Here is an 18547-nt window from a genome sequence, read left to right as displayed (position 1 = left end):
CAACATCAACAACATCAACACCATCAACAACAACACCATCAACAACATCATCACCATCATCACCATCAACAACATCAACACCATCAACAACATCAACACCATCAACACCATCAACACCATCAACAACATCATCACCATCAACAACAACATCAACACCATCAACACCATCAACAACATCATCACCATCAACAACATCACACACATCACCACCACCACCACCAACATCACCACCATCCCTCCCTATGGGGTGGATAAAGCAGGTACCACGTTGTGTGGGAAGAAACCAACAGTGGCTGTACTATGGATTTACTTACCCACCTCATCTGCCATAGGAACGTGGAATGGCTACCACTGGCTCGGGGTGGGTGAGTTTGAGTGTGGGTGAGTGTGGGTAAGTGTGAGTGTGTGGGTGAGTGAGTGTGTGGGTGAGTGTGTGTGTGGGTGAGTGTGAGTGTGTGGGTGAGTGAGTGTGTGGGTGAGTGTGTGTGTGGGTGAGTGTGAGTGTGTGGGTGAGTGAGTGTGTGGGTGAGTGTGAGTGGGTGAGTTTGTGTGGGTGGGTGTGTGGGTGAGTGTGTGGGTGAGTGTATGGGTGAGTGTATGGGTGAGTGTGTGGGTGAGTGAGTGTGTGGGTGAGTGTGTGGGTGAGTGTGTGTGTAGTCCGGCAAAAAAACCCCCTACCTCCTCGCGGTGCCGGACGGGCAACTCTGTCGTGGACAGTGCTGTGGGGGGAGTTCCAATTTTGATTGGCTCCTCCCCTCATGGCATATGTGTCCACCACAGGGGCTAAACGGGGGCTCTGGACGGGTGCGAGGGGCTGGTAACCCCTCCACCTTCAATTAATTATCACAAAACCATGAATTAAAGTGAAAAAGCTTGTGCCGGAGGCCCCGGGGGGCCAGGCGTCTATGACGTCTCCTGGCCAAACCCCAATTGGCGGAGCCAGGAGATTGAATACCTACCCTCGGGGCTACTCCAGAAACAACGAAAAGCCACTACGGGTGGCCACGTGGAATGTTCGAACGCTCACTGCAGAGGAGAGGCTGCCACTCCTCTGTCGGGAGCTGGACCGGTACCGCCTGGATCTATGCGGCATTCAGGAGGTCCGGTGGACCGGCTCTGGCTCCTGCCACCATGAGGGGTGGACAGTCCTCTACTCGGGGCAGCAGACTGCCAAACAACAGGGTGTGGGTCTTCTTTTGAACAAAAGAATGAAGGGGGCGTGGGAGCGTGGCGGTGAGGTGTGGGAAGCTGTAAGCCCCAGGCTACTTTGGGCTCGCCTTCCCATCAACCGGAGGCGAGGAATGGTGGTCGTGGTTACTTATGCCCACACCGAAGATGAACATCCGTGGAGGGATGCAGGCAAAGCCGATGAGTCAGATGCCTTCTATGACCTCCTGTCACAGGTGCTGGCTAAAGTGGCCCCTCGGGATAGAGTCATCATGTTGGGTGACTTCAATGCCCGAGTTGGTCATGATACTGGCACCTGGTCTGGAGTGATTGGAGGGCATGGGCCAGATCAGCTCAATAACAACGGTAGGAGGCTGCTAGATTTTTGTGCAGCCCATGGGCTTGTAATTACCAACACGCTGTTCCGGCTTCAGCGCATCCACACAACATCATGGATGCATGCCGGGTCCAAGCAAGAACATCTGCTGGACTACATAGTGACGGACCAGCGAATGCGAGCCCATGTCCTTGACACCAGGACCTACCGTGGAGCTGATCTGCCCTCTGACCATCGACTAGTCATCTGTAAGATGCGCCTGCCATTCTTCCACTCCGGTGGTGGGTGTACACCCAGGACCCCATTCCAACCTAAAGTGGCCTGGTCTCAGTTATCTGATGAAAGTTGCAAGCGAGAATTTCATCATCGCTTGCGGCTGGGATTGGCATCGTCCCCGACTCCTCCTGATGTCGAGGGTAAATGGGCGAGGTTTAGGACTGTGACTCATGCAGCTGCAATGGCTGCTTTGGGTACGCGGTCCAGACCTCCCCAGACACCCTGGATGACAGAGGAGTTGTTCAGGATGGTTGAGAAAAAGCGACAGGCCCACTGTCATCGGCTACAGAATCCCACGTCAGAGAATGAGGAGGCTTACCGCAGCCTTCGCTCGGAGGTTCGGAGAGCCGTGAGGCGCTGCAAGGATGGGTGGTGGTCGCGGGTTGCTGAGGAGATGGAGTCTGCCTCAGTGGCCCGTGATCACAAATCGCTATTTAACTCCATCAAAAAAGTAACCTGCAGCGCCACACCTATTACCATCATTAGGGGAAAAAACGGTGATCCAATTTCCGACCCCCAGGAACAGGTTCGCAGATTTGCTGAGCATTTCTGTGAGGTCCTGGGGGAGGGAAAATCCCACAGCCAGGAAAACATCGTGGCACAAAGTGAGGATGACCCTGCTGAGGCTGCGGTGCCTCAAATATTGGATGAAGTCACCCCCTGTGAGTGGCTGGCTGAGGTGCCATCTGCTGAAGAAGTATTGAAGGCGATCCGGAGTCTGAGACCAGGAAAGGCAGCGGGCAGAGATGATCTCCCAAGCGAAATGCTGAGGGAGGGTGGCGTTTGTGCACAGACTGCCCTATATGACATCATAACAACAGTCTGGACCACTGGACGGGTTCCGCAGGATTGGAAGGATGCCCTGGTGGTCCCCCTTTTTAAGAAGGGGGACCGCACAGACTGTAACAACTACAGGGGCATCTCACTTCTCAGTGTGCCGGGAAAGGTCCTGGCAAGGATTATTCAGCATCGCCTTGCCAGGCACGCTGAGGAGAGGCTTGCGGAGCCCCAATGCGGTTTCAGGAAAGGGCGGTCCTGCACAGATGCCATATTTTCTGTCCGCCTGCTACAGCAGAGGTGTAGGGAATTCCAACAAGACCTACATCTCTGCTTTATTGACCTGGTCAAGGCCTATGATACCATCAGTAGGCCTGGGCTCTGGGTCGTTCTTCGTGCTTTTGGAGTACCTGACCCTCTGCTCACGATCATTAAGGACCTTCATGATGGTGAGCGGGCCCGGGTAAAACTACGTGGCCGGGAGTCAGAGCCATTCCCTGTACACCTTGGGGTGCGACAGGGATGTCCTCTGGCTCCCACATTATTTAACATCTATTTTGACCACGTAGTTCGTGAAGCCTTCAATAGCTGTACCGGGGGAATCTCCATATGGTACAGATATAATGGGAGGCTAATCGATGCCCGGGTGCGGTCAAGGGATGGCTCCCTATTGCTCAACCACGTTATGTATGCTGATGACTTGGTAATAGCTGCTCAGTCAGAGGAGGAGTTGGAGACGCTGCTGCTGAGACTGGAGCGTGCCACTAAGAGGTGGGGCCTTACCATCAGCCCCACCAAAACTAAGCACCTGCCTGGGTATTTTGTACCATCGGACACTCCACCCCCACAACTCCCAATCGGTGATGGGGCAGTTGTGGAGAGAGTGGAGAGTTTCCCATACCTGGGCAGTGTGCTTATGACTGGCTCCAGTTTAACAGCAGAGGTCTCACTCCGAATCAGTCGAGCGGCAATATCTTTTCATCGGTTGCGTAACGCTGTGTGGAAGCTACCTGGTCTGTCGCTCCGCACTAAGCTTCAGGTCTTCTCGGCCACGGTCATTCCCTCCCTTCTCTACGCTTGCGAAACGTGGACCCCCCTAATGGAACATCTTCGCCGGTTAGAAACATTTAGGCTGACCTGCCTACGATCCATCCTGGGTTTAACCAGACTGGATTGTGTGAGGAGCTCACAAATCCTTGAAAGATCTGGGCAGGGTCCCATCGGTGAGCTCCTCCGGCAGGCAAGGCTGCGATGGCTGGGTCATGTAGCCCGCATGCCCAGCCACCGCATGCCGAAACAGCTTTTGTTTGGCCGGATTGAGGGGGCTAAGCGGGCGCGGCACGGGCTAGAGAAGAGATGGAGTGATGTGGTACAGGAGGACGTGGAGCTGAGTGGACTTGCCGATGACTGGTACCAGCAGTGTCAAGATCGGCCTCTGTGGAGGAGGCTCGTGAAGGATGCTACTGGGCAGTTGGAGGCAGTCGCCCTCCAACAACAACGGAGGGCGGAGGAGCGACGCTCACAACAGCGAGCGGAGCGCCGGGTGGCTAAAGCACAGCAGGTTGGCACAGTAGGGGGCACAGGTGGTGCATCAGCCAGTCATCTCAGTCAGTCGACCCGTGGCACCTGGGTCTGCCCCGTGACCTCCTGCCAGCGGGCGTTCGACACTTCACGTGGCCTCAGGGTGCACATAGCCTGGCACAAGCGTCGTGGTGACGTCACCGCCACTTAGTGGCGAATGGCGGTTGTTGTTGTGTGTGGGTGAGTGAGTGAGTGTGTGGGTGAGTGTGTGTGTGGGTGAGTGAGTGAGTGTGTGAGTGTGTGGGTGAGTGAGTGTGTGGGTGAGTGTGTGTGGGTGGGTGTGTGGGTGAGTGTGTGGGTGAGTGTGTGGGTGAGTGAGTGAGTGTGTGGGTGAGTGTGTGAGTGTGTGGGTGAGTGAGTGTGTGGGTGAGTGTTTGGGTGAGTGTGTGAGTGTGTGGGTGAGTGAGTGTGTGGGTGAGTGTGTGTGGGTGGGTGGGTGTGTGGGTGAGTGTGTGGGTGAGTGTGTGTGTGGGTAAGTGTGAGTGTGTGGGTGAGTGAGTGTGTGGGTGAGTGAGTGTGTGGGTGAGTGTGTGTGGGTGGGTGTGTGGGTGAGTGTGTGGGTGAGTGAGTGGGTGAGTGTGTGGGTGAGTGAGTGTGTGGGTGAGTGTGTGTGGGTGGGTGAGTGTGTGGGTGAGTGTGTGGGTGAGTGGGTGAGTGTGTGGGTGAGTGTGTGGGTGAGTGGGTGAGTGTGGGTGGGTGTGTGGGTGAGTGTGTGGGTGAGTGAGTGTGTGGGTGAGTGAGTGTGTGGGTGAGTGTGTGTGGGTGGGTGGGTGTGTGGGTGAGTGTGTGGGTGAGTGAGTGTGTGGGTGAGTGAGTGTGTGGGTGAGTGAGTGTGTGAGTGGGTGAGTTTGAGTGGATGAGTGTGTGGGTGAGTGTGTGGGTGAGTGTGTGGGTGAGTGTGTGAGTGTGTGGGTGAGTGTGTGGGTGAGTGTGTGTGTGTGTGGGTGAGTGAGTGTATGGGTGAGTGTGTGGGTGAGTGAGTGTGTGAGTGTGTGTGTGGGTGAGTGTGTGGGTGAGTGTGTGGGTGAGTGTGTGAGTGTGTGGGTGAGTGAGTGTGTGAGTGGGTGAGTTTGAGTGGATGAGTGTGTGGGTGAGTGAGTGGGTGAGTGTGTGGGTGAGTGTGTGGGTGAGTGTGTGGGTGAGTGTGTGTGGGTGGGTGTGTGGGTGAGTGAGTGTGAGTGGGTGAGTGTGTGGGTGAGTGTGTGAGTGTGTGTGTGGGTGAGTGTGTGGGTGAGTGTGTGGGTAAGTGTGTGAGTGTGTGGGTGAGTGAGTGTGTGAGTGGGTGAGTTTGAGTGGATGAGTGTGTGAGTGAGTGTGTGTGTGTGAGTGAGTGTGAGTGTATGGGTGAGTGTGTGAGTGAGTGTGTGAGTGAGTAGGTGAGTGTGTGAGTGAGTGTGTGTGTGTGTGAGTGAGTGTGAGTGCATGGGTGAGTGTGTGGGTGAGTGTGTGGGTGAGTGTGAGTGTGTGGGTGAGTGTGAGTGGGTGAGTGTGTGGGTGAGTGTGTGGATGAGTGAGTAGGTGAGTGAGTGTGTAACAACACTTGCCCCTACAGCCGGGCAGGGGTTACCCGGGGCAGCTGTGTGTGTGAGTGAGTGTGAGTGTATGGGTGAGTGTGTGGGTGAGTGTGTGGGTGAGTGTGTGTGGGTGAGTGTGTGAGTGAGTGTGTAACAACACTTGCCCCTACAGCCGGGCAGGGGTTACCCGGGGCAGCTGTGTGTGTGAGTGAGTGTATGGGTGAGTGTGTGGGTGAGTGTGTGTGTGAGTGTGTGTATGAGTGAGAGTGTAACAACACTTGCCCCTACAGCCAGGCAGGGGTAACCCGGGGCAGCTGTGTGTGTGTGTGCGTGCGTCACCGTTTCCATGGGGACGCTGCGGGTGCGGTACAGGCGGACGCGACTGACGTATCCCACAATGCCTTGCGTGTGCTGCCCCCCTCCGACCATGAGGAGCCCCGCCGTGTCGTCATGGGACACGGAACGTGGCCAGCTGGGGCACGGGGGGGGCACGGGGGGGCACGGGGGGGCACGGGGGGGCACGGGGGGGCACGGGGGGGGCACGGGGTGGGGGGGACATGGAGAGACATGGTGAGATGTAGGACTGGTGATGAGGGTGATGTTGATGATGTTGATGATGGTGATGTTGATGATGTTGATGTTGATGATGTTGATGTTGATGATGGTGATGTTGATGATGGTGATGTTGATGATGTTGATGATGGTGATGTTGATGATGTTGATGTTGATGATGATGTTGATGATGTTGATGAGGGTGATGTTGATGATGGTGATGTTGATGATGGTGATGTTGATGTTGATGATGTTGATGAGGGTGATGTTGATGATGGTGATGTTGATGATGGTGATGTTGATGAGGGTGATGTTGATGGTGGTAATGTTGATGAGGGTGATGTTGATGATGGTGATGTTGATGATGGTGATGTTGATGATGGTGATGTTGATGATGGTGATGTTGATGATGGTGATGTTGATGATGTTGATGATGGTGATGTTGATGATGGTGATGTTGATGAGGGTGATGGTGATGATGGTGATGTTGATGATGGTGATGTTGATGAGGGTGATGTTGATGAGGGTGATGTTGATGAGGGTGATGTTGATGAGGGTGATGTTGATGATGGTGATGTTGATGATGTTGATGATGGTGATGTTGATGATGGTGATGTTGATGAGGGTGATGGTGATGATGGTGATGTTGATGATGGTGATGTTGATGAGGGTGATGTTGATGAGGGTGATGTTGATGAGGGTGATGTTGATGAGGGTGATGTTGATGATGGTGATGTTGATGATGGTGATGTTGATGATGGTGATGTTGATGATGGTGATGTTGATGAGGGTGATGTTGATGAGGGTGATGTTGATGAGGGTGATGTTGATGAGGGTGATGTTGATGATGGTGATGTTGATGATGGTGATGTTGATGATGGTGATGAGGGTGATGGTGATGTTGATGATGTTGATGAGGGTGTTGTTGATGATGGTGATGTTGATGATGGTGATGTTGATGATGGTGATGTTGATGGTGATGATGGTGATGTTGATGGTGGTGATGTTGATGATGGTGATGTTGATGATGGTGATGTTGATGATGTTGATGAGGGTGTTGTTGATGATGGTGATGTTGATGATGGTGATGTTGATGATGGTCATGTTGATGATGGTGATGTTGATGATGGTGATGTTGATGATGGTGATGTTGATGAGGGTGATGTTGATGATGTTGATGAGGGTGTTGTTGATGATGGTGATGTTGATGATGGTGATGTTGATGATGGTGATGTTGATGATGGTGATGTTGATGATGGTGATGTTGATGATGGTGATGTTGATGGTGGTGATGTTGATGATGGTGATGTTGATGATGGTGATGTTGATGATGGTGATGATGGTGATGAGGGTGATGGTGATGATGGTGATGTTGATGGAGGTGATGGTGATGAGGGTGATGTTGATGATGGTGATGTTGATGAGGGTGATGTTGATGATGGTGATGTTGATGAGGGTGATGTTGACGATGGTGATGTTGATGAGGGTGATGTTGATGATGGTGATGTTGATGGTGGTGATGTTGATGAGGGTGATGTTGATGGTGATGATGGTGATGTTGATGGTGGTGATGGTGATGAGGGTGATGTTGATGATGGTGATGTTGATGAGGGTGATGTTGATGATGGTGATGTTGATGAGGGTGATGTTGATGATGGTGATGTTGATGATGGTGATGATGATGATGGTGATGAGGGTGATGGTGATGATGGTGATGTTGATGGAGATGATGGTGATGTTGATGGAGGTGATGGTGATGAGGGTGATGTTGATGATGGTGATGTTGATGAGGGTGATGTTGATGATGGTGATGTTGATGAGGGTGATGTTGATGATGGTGATGTTGATGATGGTGATGATGATGGTCGTGATGGTGATGATGGTGATGTTGATGAGGGTGATGTTGATGGTGGTGATGTTGATGGTCGTGATGTTGATGATGGTGATGGTGATGATGGTGATGTTGATGAGGGTGATGTTGATGATGGTGATGTTGATGAGGGTGATGTTGATGATGGTGTTGTTGATGTTGATGTTGGTGATGGTGATGTTGACGATGGTGATGTTGATGATGGTGATGTTGATGAGGGTGATGTTTGTGTTGATGTTGATGATGGTGTTGGTGTTGATGAGGGTGATGTTGATGATGGTGGTGGTGGTGATGATGGTGATGTTGATGATGATGGTGGTGGTGATTATTATGATGGTGGGGATGGTGATGATGGTGGTAATGATGATGATGGTGGTCGTGATAATGATGGTGATGTTGATGATGGTGGTCGTGATAATGATGGTGATGTTGATGTTGATGATGGTGGTGATGGTGGTCGTGGTGATGATGATGGTGATGGTGGTGATGATGGTGGTGATGATGATGGTGGTGATGATGTTGATGATGATGGTGATGTTGATGATGGTGGTGATGGTAATGTTGATGATGATGGTGATGTTGATGATGATGGTGATGTTGATGATGGTGATGGTGATGTTGATGATGGTGGTGGTGATGTTGATGGTGATGTTGATGGTGGTGGTGATGATGATGGTGATGCTGATGGTGATGCTGATGATGGTGGTGATGGTGATGATGGTGGTGATGATGGTGATGTTGGTGATGATGATGGTGGTGATAATGATGGTGATGTTGATGATGGTGGTGATAGTGATGTTGATGATGGTGGTGGTGATCATGGTGATGGTGGTGATGATGATGGTGGTGATGGTGATGTTGATGATGGTGATGTTGATGATAGTGGTGATGTTGATGATGGTGGTGATGATGGTGGTGGTGGTGATGATGGTGATGTTGATGATGGTGGTGGTGATGATGGTGGTGATGGTGATGTTGATGATGGTGGGGATGATGATGATGATGATGGTGGTGATGATGATGGTGATGGTGGTGGTGATGATGATGGTGTTGATGATGGTGGTGGTGATGATGATGATCGTGGTGATGGTGATGTTGATGATGTTGATGATGTTGATGATGGTGGTGATGGTGATGTTGATGATGGTGATGTTGATGATGGTGGTGATGATGATGATGGTGGTGATGGTGATGTTGATGATGTTGATGATGGTGGTGATGGTGATGTTGATGATGGTGATGTTGATGATGTTGATGATGGTGATGTTGATGATGGTGATGTTGATGATGTTGATGATGGTGATGGTGATGATGGTGATGTTGATGATGGTGATGGTGATGATGATGGTGATGATGGTGGTGATGATGATGATGTTGGTGATGATGTTGATGGTGATCATGATGGTGATGTTGATGATGATGATGGTGATGTTGATGATGGTGATGATAGTGATGGTGATGATGATGGTGATGATGATGTTGATGGTGATGATGGTGATGATGTTGATGATGATGGTGATGTTGATGTTGATGATGCTGATGATGTTGATGATGATGATGATACTCACAAGTGAACCATATCTTTAGAAAATTCCAAGTGATTCCCATATGCGATGGATATGGTCATCTGCAAGACATCACCACCACCATCATCATCACCAGCAACATCATCAGCACCACCATAATCATCACCATCAACATTATCAGCATCATCATCATCATCACCATCAACATCACAGGCACTACCATCATCAGCACCACCATCATCATCACCATCAACATTATCAGCATCATCACCATCATCATCAACATCACAGGCACCACCATCATCATCACCATCAACATCATCAGCATCATCACCATCATCACCATCAATACTATCAGCATTATCAACATCACCACCATCACTAGCATCACCATCATCACCATCACCATCAACATTATCAGCATCACCACCACCATAATCATCACCATCAACACTATCAGCATCATCACCATCATCACCATCAATACCATCAACATTATCAGCATCAACATCACCACCATCACTATCATCACCATCATGATCAACATCTCAGCACCATCATCACCATCAAGATCAACACCATCCCTGCTGCTACTGGGGCCAGTGCCAGGCTAGGTGCACCTTGAGGCTACTCGGGGCAGTGCCAGGCTAGGTGCACCTTGAGGCTACAGGGCCAGTGCCAGGCTAGGTGCACCTTGAGGCTACTGGGGCAGTGGCAGGCTAGGTGCACCTTGAGGCTACTGGGGGCAGTGCCAGGCTAGGTGCACCTTGAGGCTACTGGGCCAGTGCCAGGCTAGGTGCACCTTGAGGCTACTGGGGGCAGTGCCAGGCTAGGTGCACCTTGAGGCTACTGGGCAGTGCCAGGCTAGGTGCACCTTGAGGCTACTGGGCAGTGCCAGGCTAGGTGCACCTTGAGGCTACTGGACAGTGCCAGGCTAGGTGCACCTTGAGGCTACTGGGCAGTGGCAGGCTAGGTGCAACTTGAGGCTACTGGGGCAAGTGCCAGGCTAGGTGCACCTTGAGGGTACTGGGCAGTGCCAGGCTAGGTGCACCTTGAGGCTACTGGGCAGTGCCAGGCTAGGTGCACCTTGAGGCTACTGGGCTGTGTCAGGCTAGGTGCACCTTGAGGCTACTAGGGGGCAGTGCCAGGCTAGGTGCACCTTGAGGCTACAGGGCCAGTGCCAGGCTAGGTGCACCTTGAGGGTACTGGGCAGTGCCAGGCTAGGTGCACCTTGAGGCTACTGGGGCAGCTGGAGGCAGTCGCCCCCCGGCAACAACGGAGGGTGGCAGAGGAGCGATGCTCACAACAACGAGCGGAGCGTCGGGCGGATAAAGCGCAGCGAGTTGGCACAATGGGGCAAGTGCTGTTAGTAGCGAGTAGCAGCAGCAATGCCTATGAAGGTAGACACAGACAAAGCTCCCCCGTGTAGCCTCTAGCAGGCTGTAGGGGCAAGTGCTGTTAGTAGCGAGTAGCAGCAGCAGCGTCTATGAAGGTAGACACAGACAAAGGTCCCCCGTGTAGCCTTAACAGACTGTAGGGGCAAGTGCTGTTAGTAGCGAGTAGCAGCAGCAGCGCCTATGAAGGTAGACACAGACAAAGGTCCCCCGTGTAGCCTCTAGCAGGCTGTAGGGGCAAGTGCTGTTAGTAGGGAGTAGCAGCAGCAGTGTCTATGAAGGTAGACACAGAAAAAGGTCCCCCGTGTAGCCTCTAGCAGGCTGTAGGGGCAAGTGCTGTTAGTAGCGAGTAGCAGCGCTGCCTATGAAGGCTACCGGCACTGTGGCACACACAGAGGGGGTGGGTGGCCACCAGCACCACGCCCGGCCGCCTTTGTCTCTCCCCCAGTGCTAGCGATGTTCACTGCTACACTACACCGATACTACACCAGCTACTCATTTGAGGCTGAGTCGACCTAGGGGAGGCCCAGGACCGGTTCAGATAATCGTCACCGGTGTTGGCCATACGCGGGAATTGAACCCTGGTCGCCAGATTTGTAGCGCAGCATAGCGCTAACCGCTACACCCACCACTCTCCGCACACACACGGACATAACAACTACAACCGCCATTCGCCACTAAGTGGCGGTGACGTCACCACGACGCTTGTGCCAGGCTATGTGCACCTTGAGGCCACGTGAAGTGTCGAACGCCCGCTGGAAGGAGGTCACGGGGCAGACTGAGACGACTGGCTGATGCACCACCTGTGCCCCCTACTGTGCCAACTTGCTGTGCTTTAGCCACCCGGCGCTCCACTCGTTGTTGTGAGCGTCGCTCCTCCGCCCTCCGTTGTTGTTGGAGGGCGACTGCCTCCAACTGCCCAGTAGCGTCCTTCACGAGCCTCCTCCACAGAGGCCGATCTTGACACCGCTGGTACCAGTCATCGGCAAGTCCACTCAGCTCCACGTCCTCCTGTACCACATCACTCCATCTCTTCTCTAGCCCGTGCCTGTTTAGCCCCCTCGATCCGGCCGAACAAAAGCTGTTTCGGCGGTGGCTGGGCATGTGGGCTACATGACCTAGCCAACGCAGACTTGCCTACCGGAGGAGCTCACTGATGAGACCTTGCCCAGATCATTCAAGGATGTGCGAGCTCCTCACACAATCCAGCCTGGTTAAACCCAGGATGGATCGTAGGCAGGTCAGCCTGAATGTTTCTAACTGGTGAAGATGCTCGATTAGTGGGGTCCACGTTTCACAAGTGTAGAGAAATGACCGTGGCCGAAACGACCTGAAGCTTCGTGCGGAGCGACAGACCAGGTAGCTTCCACACAGCATTATGCAACCGATCAACAATTGGGAGTTGTGGGGGTAGAGTGTCCGATGGTACAAAATACCCAGGCAGGTTCTTAGTTTGGTAAGGCCCCACCTCTTAGTGGCACGCTCCAGGTTCAGCAGCAGCACCTCTAACTCCTCCTCTGAGTGAGCGGCAATTACCAAGTCGTCGGCATACATAACGTGGTTGAGCAATAGGGAGCCATCCCTTGACCGCACCAGGGCATCGATCAGCCTCCCACTGTATCTGTACCAGATGGAAATTCCTCCGGTACAGCTATTGAAGGCTTCACGAACTATGTGGTCAAAATAGACGTAAAATAATGTTGGAGCCAGAGGACATCCCTGTCGCACCCCAAGGTGTACAGCGAATGGCTCCGACTCCCGGCCACGTAGTTTTACCCGGGCCCGCTCACCATCATGAAGGTCCTTAATGATTGTGAGCAGAGGGTCAGGGACTCTCAAAGCACGAAGAACAGCCCAGAGCCCAGGCCTACTGATGGTATCATAGGCCTTGACCAGGTCAATAAAGCAGAGATGTAGGTCTTGCTGGAATTCCCTACACCTCTGCCGTAGCAGACGGACAGAAAATATGGCATCTGTGCAGGACCGCCCTTTCCTGAAACCGCATTGGGGCTCCGCAAGCCTCTCCTCAGTGTGCCTGGCAAGGCGATGTTGAATAATCCTTGCCAGGACCTTTCCCGGCACACTGAGGAGTGAGATGCCCCTGTAGTTGTTACAGTCTGTGCGGTCCCCCTTCTTAAAGAGGGGGACCACCAGGGACACACACACGCGCACACACGCGCACACACGCACACACACACACACACGCGCACACACACACACACTCACACACGCGCACACACGCGTGCACACACACACACACACGTGCACACACACACACGCGCACACACACACACCTGCCGATCGTCGAGTGCCAGGTGCAGGCGGACCCACTGCTTCAGCGGCAGGCGGAACGTCGTCTGCACTGCGGAGGCTTCCCCCGTCACCAGCTCCACCTGCACGTGCAGCTTGTCTGCACACACACACACACAGACACACACAGACACAGACACACACACACACACCACACAGACACATCACACACAGACACACCACACACACACACAGACACCACACAGACACCACACACACACACCACACACACACAGACACACCACACAGACACACACACACAGACACACACAGACACAGACACACACACAGACACACACACATCACACACACAGACACACACAGACACAGACACACCGCACACACCACACAGACACATCACACACATACACACCACACACACACAGACACACCACACACACACACACCACACACACAGACACACACACACACACACACACACAGACACAGACACAGACACACCGCACACACACCACACAGACACATCACACACATACACACCACACACACACAGACACACCACACACACACAGACACACACACAGACACACCACACACACACACCACACACACACAGACACACCACACACACACAGACACACAGACACACACACAGACACACACACACACACAGACACACCACACACACAGACACACACACCACACACACACAGACACACACAGGCGTCGTGATCTAAGCGTGGCTTCTCCCACTCCAGCGCTGTCCTCCAGACAGTCTCGTCCCTTCACCTGATGAAGGCCGCTTGTGTTGTGGCCGAAACGTCGTGATTTTTTGTTATTTTATTTTCACCTACGTGACTTTTGGGTCATTGTCATGCTGGAATACCCATCCACGACCCATTTTCAATGCCCTGGCTTATGGAAGGAGGTTCTCACTCAAGATTTGACGGTACATGGCCCCGTCCATCGTCCCTTTGATGCGGTGAAGTTGTCCTGTCCCCTTAGCAGAAAAACACCCCCCAAAGCATAATGTTTCCACCTCCATGTTTGACGGTGAGGATGGTGTTCTTGGGGTCATAGGCAGCATTCCTCCTCCTCCAAACACGGCGAGTTGAGTTGATGCCAAAGAGCTCCATTTTGGTCTCATCTGACCACAACACTTTCACCCAGTTGTCCTCTGAATCATTCAGATGTTCATTGGCAAACTTCAGACGGGCATGTACAATGTATGTGCTTTCTTGAGCAGGGGGACCTTGCAGGCGCTGCAGGATTTCACTCCTTCACGGCGTAGTGTGTTACCAATTGTTTTCTTGGTGACTATGGTCCCAGCTGCCTTGAGATCATTGACAAGATCCTCCAAGCTGCTTGGCAATGGTCTTGTAGCCCATTCCAGCCTTGTGTAGGTCTACAATCTTGTCCCTGACATCCTTGGAGAGCTCTTTGGTCTTGGCCATGGTGGAGAGTTTGGAATCTGATTGATTGATTGCTTCTGTGGACAGGTGTCTTTTATACAGGTAACAAGCTGAGATTAGGAGCACTCCCTTTAAGAGTGTGCTCCTAATCTCAGCTCGTTACCTGTATAAAAGACACCTGGGAGCCAGAAATCTTTCTGATTGAGAGGGGATCAAATACTTATTTCCCTCATGAAAATGCAAATCAATTTATAACATTTTTGACATGCGTTTTTCTGGATTTTGTTGTTGTTATTCTGTCTCTCACTGTCCAAATAAACCTACCATTAAAATTATAGACTGATCATTTCTTTGTCAGTGGGCAAACGTACAAAATCAGCAGGGGATCAAATACTTTTTTTCCCTCACTGTATGTCTGTGTGTGTGTGTCTGTGTGTCTGTCTGTATGTCTGCGTGTGTGTCTGTCTGCGTGTGTGTCTGTGTGTGTGTATGCGTGTGTGGTGTGTCTGTGTGTATGCGTGTGTGGTGTGTCTGTGTGTGTGTCTGCGTATGTCTGCGTGTGTGTCTGCGTATGTATGTCTGCGTGTGTGTCTGCGTGTGTGTATGTCTGTGTGTGTGTGTCTGCGTGCGTGTGTCTGCGTGTGTGTGTGTCTGTGTGTGTGTGTCTGCGTGCGTGTGTCTGCGTGTGTGTGTGTCTGCGCGTGCGTCTGCGTGTGTGTGTCTGCGTGTGTCTGCGTGTGTCTGCGCGCGTGTGTCTGCATGCGTGTGTCTGCGTGTGTGTGTCTGCGTGTGTCTGCGTGCGTGTGTCTGTGCGTGTGTCTGTGCGTGTGTCTGCGTGTGTGTGTCTGCGCATGTGTCTGCGTGTGTGCGTCTGTGTGTCTGCGTGCGTCTGCGTGCGCGTCTGCGCGCGTGTGTCTGCGTGTGTGTGTCTGCGTGTCTGCGCGTGCGTCTGCATGCGTGTGTCTGCGCGTGTGTGTCTGCGTGTCTGCGCGTGTGTCTGCGCGTGTGTGTCTGTGCGTGTGTACCCCCGGGCGTGAGGAAAACGAGTGGCGTTGAGTAGCTGTCGCTGGCGTTGACGCGCTGCACGATGGAGCAAAACGAGTAGCGGCAGGCGTCCGTCACCAGCAGGTCCAGGGAGTAAGCGGCGCTGCAAAGACAGAGACCAAGGTGCCCCGAGGAGCCTCTGGCAGGCGGTCGGGGCAAGGGCCGCTCGCGAGCGCCTTCAGGTAATCGCTGATGGCGGTGGCGGCGGCGGCGGTGGTGACAATCGCCGTTACCGTGGACACCGCGGTCGCCGTTACCGTGGACACCGTTACCGTAGACACCGTTACCGTGGACACTGCGGACACCGTTACCGTGGACACCGTTACCGTAGACACCGTTACCGTGGACACTGCGGACACCGTTACCGTGGACACCGTTACCGTGGACACCGTGATCGCCGTTACCGTGGACACCGTTACCGTGGACACTGCGGACACCGTTACCGTGGACACCGTTACCGTGGACACCGTGATCGCCGTTACCGTGGACGCCGTTACCGTGGACACCGTTACTGTGGACACCGTTACCGTGGACACCGCGGTCACGTTACCGTGGACACCGTTACCGTGGACACCGCGGTCACGTTACCGTGGACACCGTTACCGTGGACACCGTGATCACGTTACTGTGGACACCGTCACCGCGGTCACCGTTACCATGGACACCGTTACCGTGGACACCGTTACCGTGGACACCGTCACCGTGGACACCGCGGTCGCCGTTACCGTGGACGTCGCAAGTGCCTCTGCCTCGCCAGCTCCATCTCGCGTGCGGGCACCGGCGGGAGTCTCCGCGCCAGGCCGGCGTGGCTGCCGGACAGCGCCAGGGGGGACGCCAACAACACCGTCGGCTCTGCTGGGCGGGACGCACGGCAAGCAAAGGCAAAGGTCCCCCGTGTAGCCTCCAGCAGGCTGTAGGGGCAAGTGCTGTTGGTAGCAAGTAGTAGCAGCAGTGTCTATGAAGGTAGACACAGACAAAGGTCCCCCGTGTAGCCTCTAGCAGGCTGTAGGGGCAAGTGCTGTTAGTAGCGAGTAGTAGCAGCAGCGTCTATGAAGGTAGACACAGACAAAGGTCCCCCGTGTAGCCTCTAGCAGGCTGCAGGGGCAAGTGCTGTTAGTAGCGAGTAGCAGCAGCAGCGTCTATGAAGGCTACCGGCACTGTGGCACACACAGAGGGGGTGGGTGGCCAGCACCACGCCCGGCCGCCATTGTCTCTCCCCCAGTGCTAGCGATGTTCACTACTACACTACACCGCTACTACACCAGTACAGCGGAGTGCTAACCACTACACCCACCGCTCCCCACACACAGACAAAGGTCCCCCGGGTAGCCTCTGAACAGGTTGTTGGGGCAAGTTCTGTTATTAGGGAGTTTCTGCAGGTGTGAGTGGCAGTGGCAGTGAGTGTTTGAGTAGTGGTGTGAGTGAGTAGTCGAGTGAGTGAGAAGGAAAGTGAGTGAGTAGTCGAGTGAGTGAGTGAGTAGGAGAGTGAGTGGCGGTGTGAGTGAGTGAGTGAGTAGGAGAGTGAGTGAGTAGTCGAGTGATTGAGTGAGTAGGAGAGTGAGTGAGTGAGTAGTCGAGTGAGTGAGTGAGTAGGTGATTGAGTAGTCGAGTGAGTGAGTTAGTGAGTAGGTGATTGAGTAGTCGAGTGAGTGAGTGGCGGTGTGAGTCACTGAGCGAGTGAGTGAGTAGGAGAGTGAGTGGCTGTGTGAGTGAGTAGGAGAGTGAGTGAGTGAGTAGTCGAGTGAGTGAGTGAGTAGGAGAGTAAGTGGCGGTGTGAGTGAGTGAGTAGGAGAGTGAGTGAGTGAGTAGTCGAGTGATTGAGTGAGTAGGAGAGTGAGTGAGTAGTCGAGTGAGTGAGTAGGAGAGTAAGTGAGTGAGTAGTCGAGTGAGTGAGTGAGTAGGAGAGTAAGTGGCGGTGTGAGTGAGTGAGTAGGAGAGTGAGTGGCGGTGTGAGTGAGTGAGTAGGAGAGTGAGTGAGTGAGTAGTCGAGTGATTGAGTGAGTAGGAGAGTGAGTGAGTAGTCGAGTGAGTGAGTAGGAGAGTAAGTGAGTGAGTAGTCGAGTGAGTGAGTAGTCGAGTGAGTGAGTAGTCGAGTGAGTGAGTGGCGGTGTGAGTCACTGAGCGAGTGAGTGAGTAGTCGAGTGAGTGAGTGAGTAGTCGAGTGAGTGAGTGGCGGTGTGAGTCACTGAGCGAGTGAGTGAGTGAGTAGGAGAGTGAGTGGCTGTGTGAGTGAGTGAGTAGGAGATTGAGTGAGTGAGTAGTCGAGTGATTGAGTGAGTAGTCGAGTGAGTGAGTGAGTAGGTGATTGAGTAGTCGAGTGAGTGAGTGAGTAGTCGAGTGAGTTAGTGAGTAGGAGAGTGAGTGAGTAGTCGAGTGAGTGAGTGAGTAGGTGATTGAGTAGTCGAGTGAGTGAGCGGCGGTGTGAGTCACTGAGCGAGTGAGTGATTGAGTAGTCGAGTGAGTGAGCGGCAGTGTGAGTCACTGAGCGAGTGAGTGAGTGAGTAGGATAGTGAGTGAGTGAGTAGTCGAGTGAGTGAGTGAGTCACTGAGCGGGTCACCCTCAAGCGCCGGGCACTCCTCTCCTTTCTCCGGCTGGGCGAGCTCCTTCACCAGGCCGGCCCAGGCGGGGCAGGCACGTGGTGGGCGGCTAGGCCTGGCCAGGGGCGGCAGCGCCGACAGCACGCGGTAGTCCTTAGCTAGCGCCTGGCAGGAGATGCACACACGCACGCACACACGCACGCACACACCCACACACCCACACACGCACACACGCACGCGCGTGCGTTTACACGCAGACGTCACACACGCACGCTTCACGCTCGCGTC

The 18547-nt window shown here is 53.3% G+C and overlaps 1 protein-coding gene across 1 annotated transcript in view; it reads right to left on the bottom strand.

Moving 5' to 3' along the window:
* SEL1L3 (SEL1L family member 3) overlaps nt 1–18547 on the bottom strand; it is a 78419-nt gene that overhangs the window by 46942 nt on the left and 12930 nt on the right. Inside the window, exons 6-11 of the mRNA XM_076056578.1 lie at nt 18280–18424; nt 16447–16573; nt 15703–15824; nt 13289–13404; nt 9643–9701; nt 5992–6124 (exon numbers count right to left, since the gene is read on the bottom strand). Coding sequence (XP_075912693.1) covers nt 5992–6124; nt 9643–9701; nt 13289–13404; nt 15703–15824; nt 16447–16573; nt 18280–18424 — 702 coding nt within the window. The remainder of the gene's footprint in view (nt 1–5991; nt 6125–9642; nt 9702–13288; nt 13405–15702; nt 15825–16446; nt 16574–18279; nt 18425–18547) is intronic.

The sequence above is a fragment of the Petromyzon marinus genome, chromosome 76 (genome assembly GCF_048934315.1).
Source record: "Petromyzon marinus isolate PM22_M1 ecotype Great Lakes invasive population chromosome 76, UKy_Petmar_22M1.pri1.0, whole genome shotgun sequence".
Lineage (NCBI taxonomy): Eukaryota > Metazoa > Chordata > Hyperoartia > Petromyzontiformes > Petromyzontidae > Petromyzon > Petromyzon marinus.
This window is presented reverse-complemented; position numbering and strand designations above follow the sequence as displayed.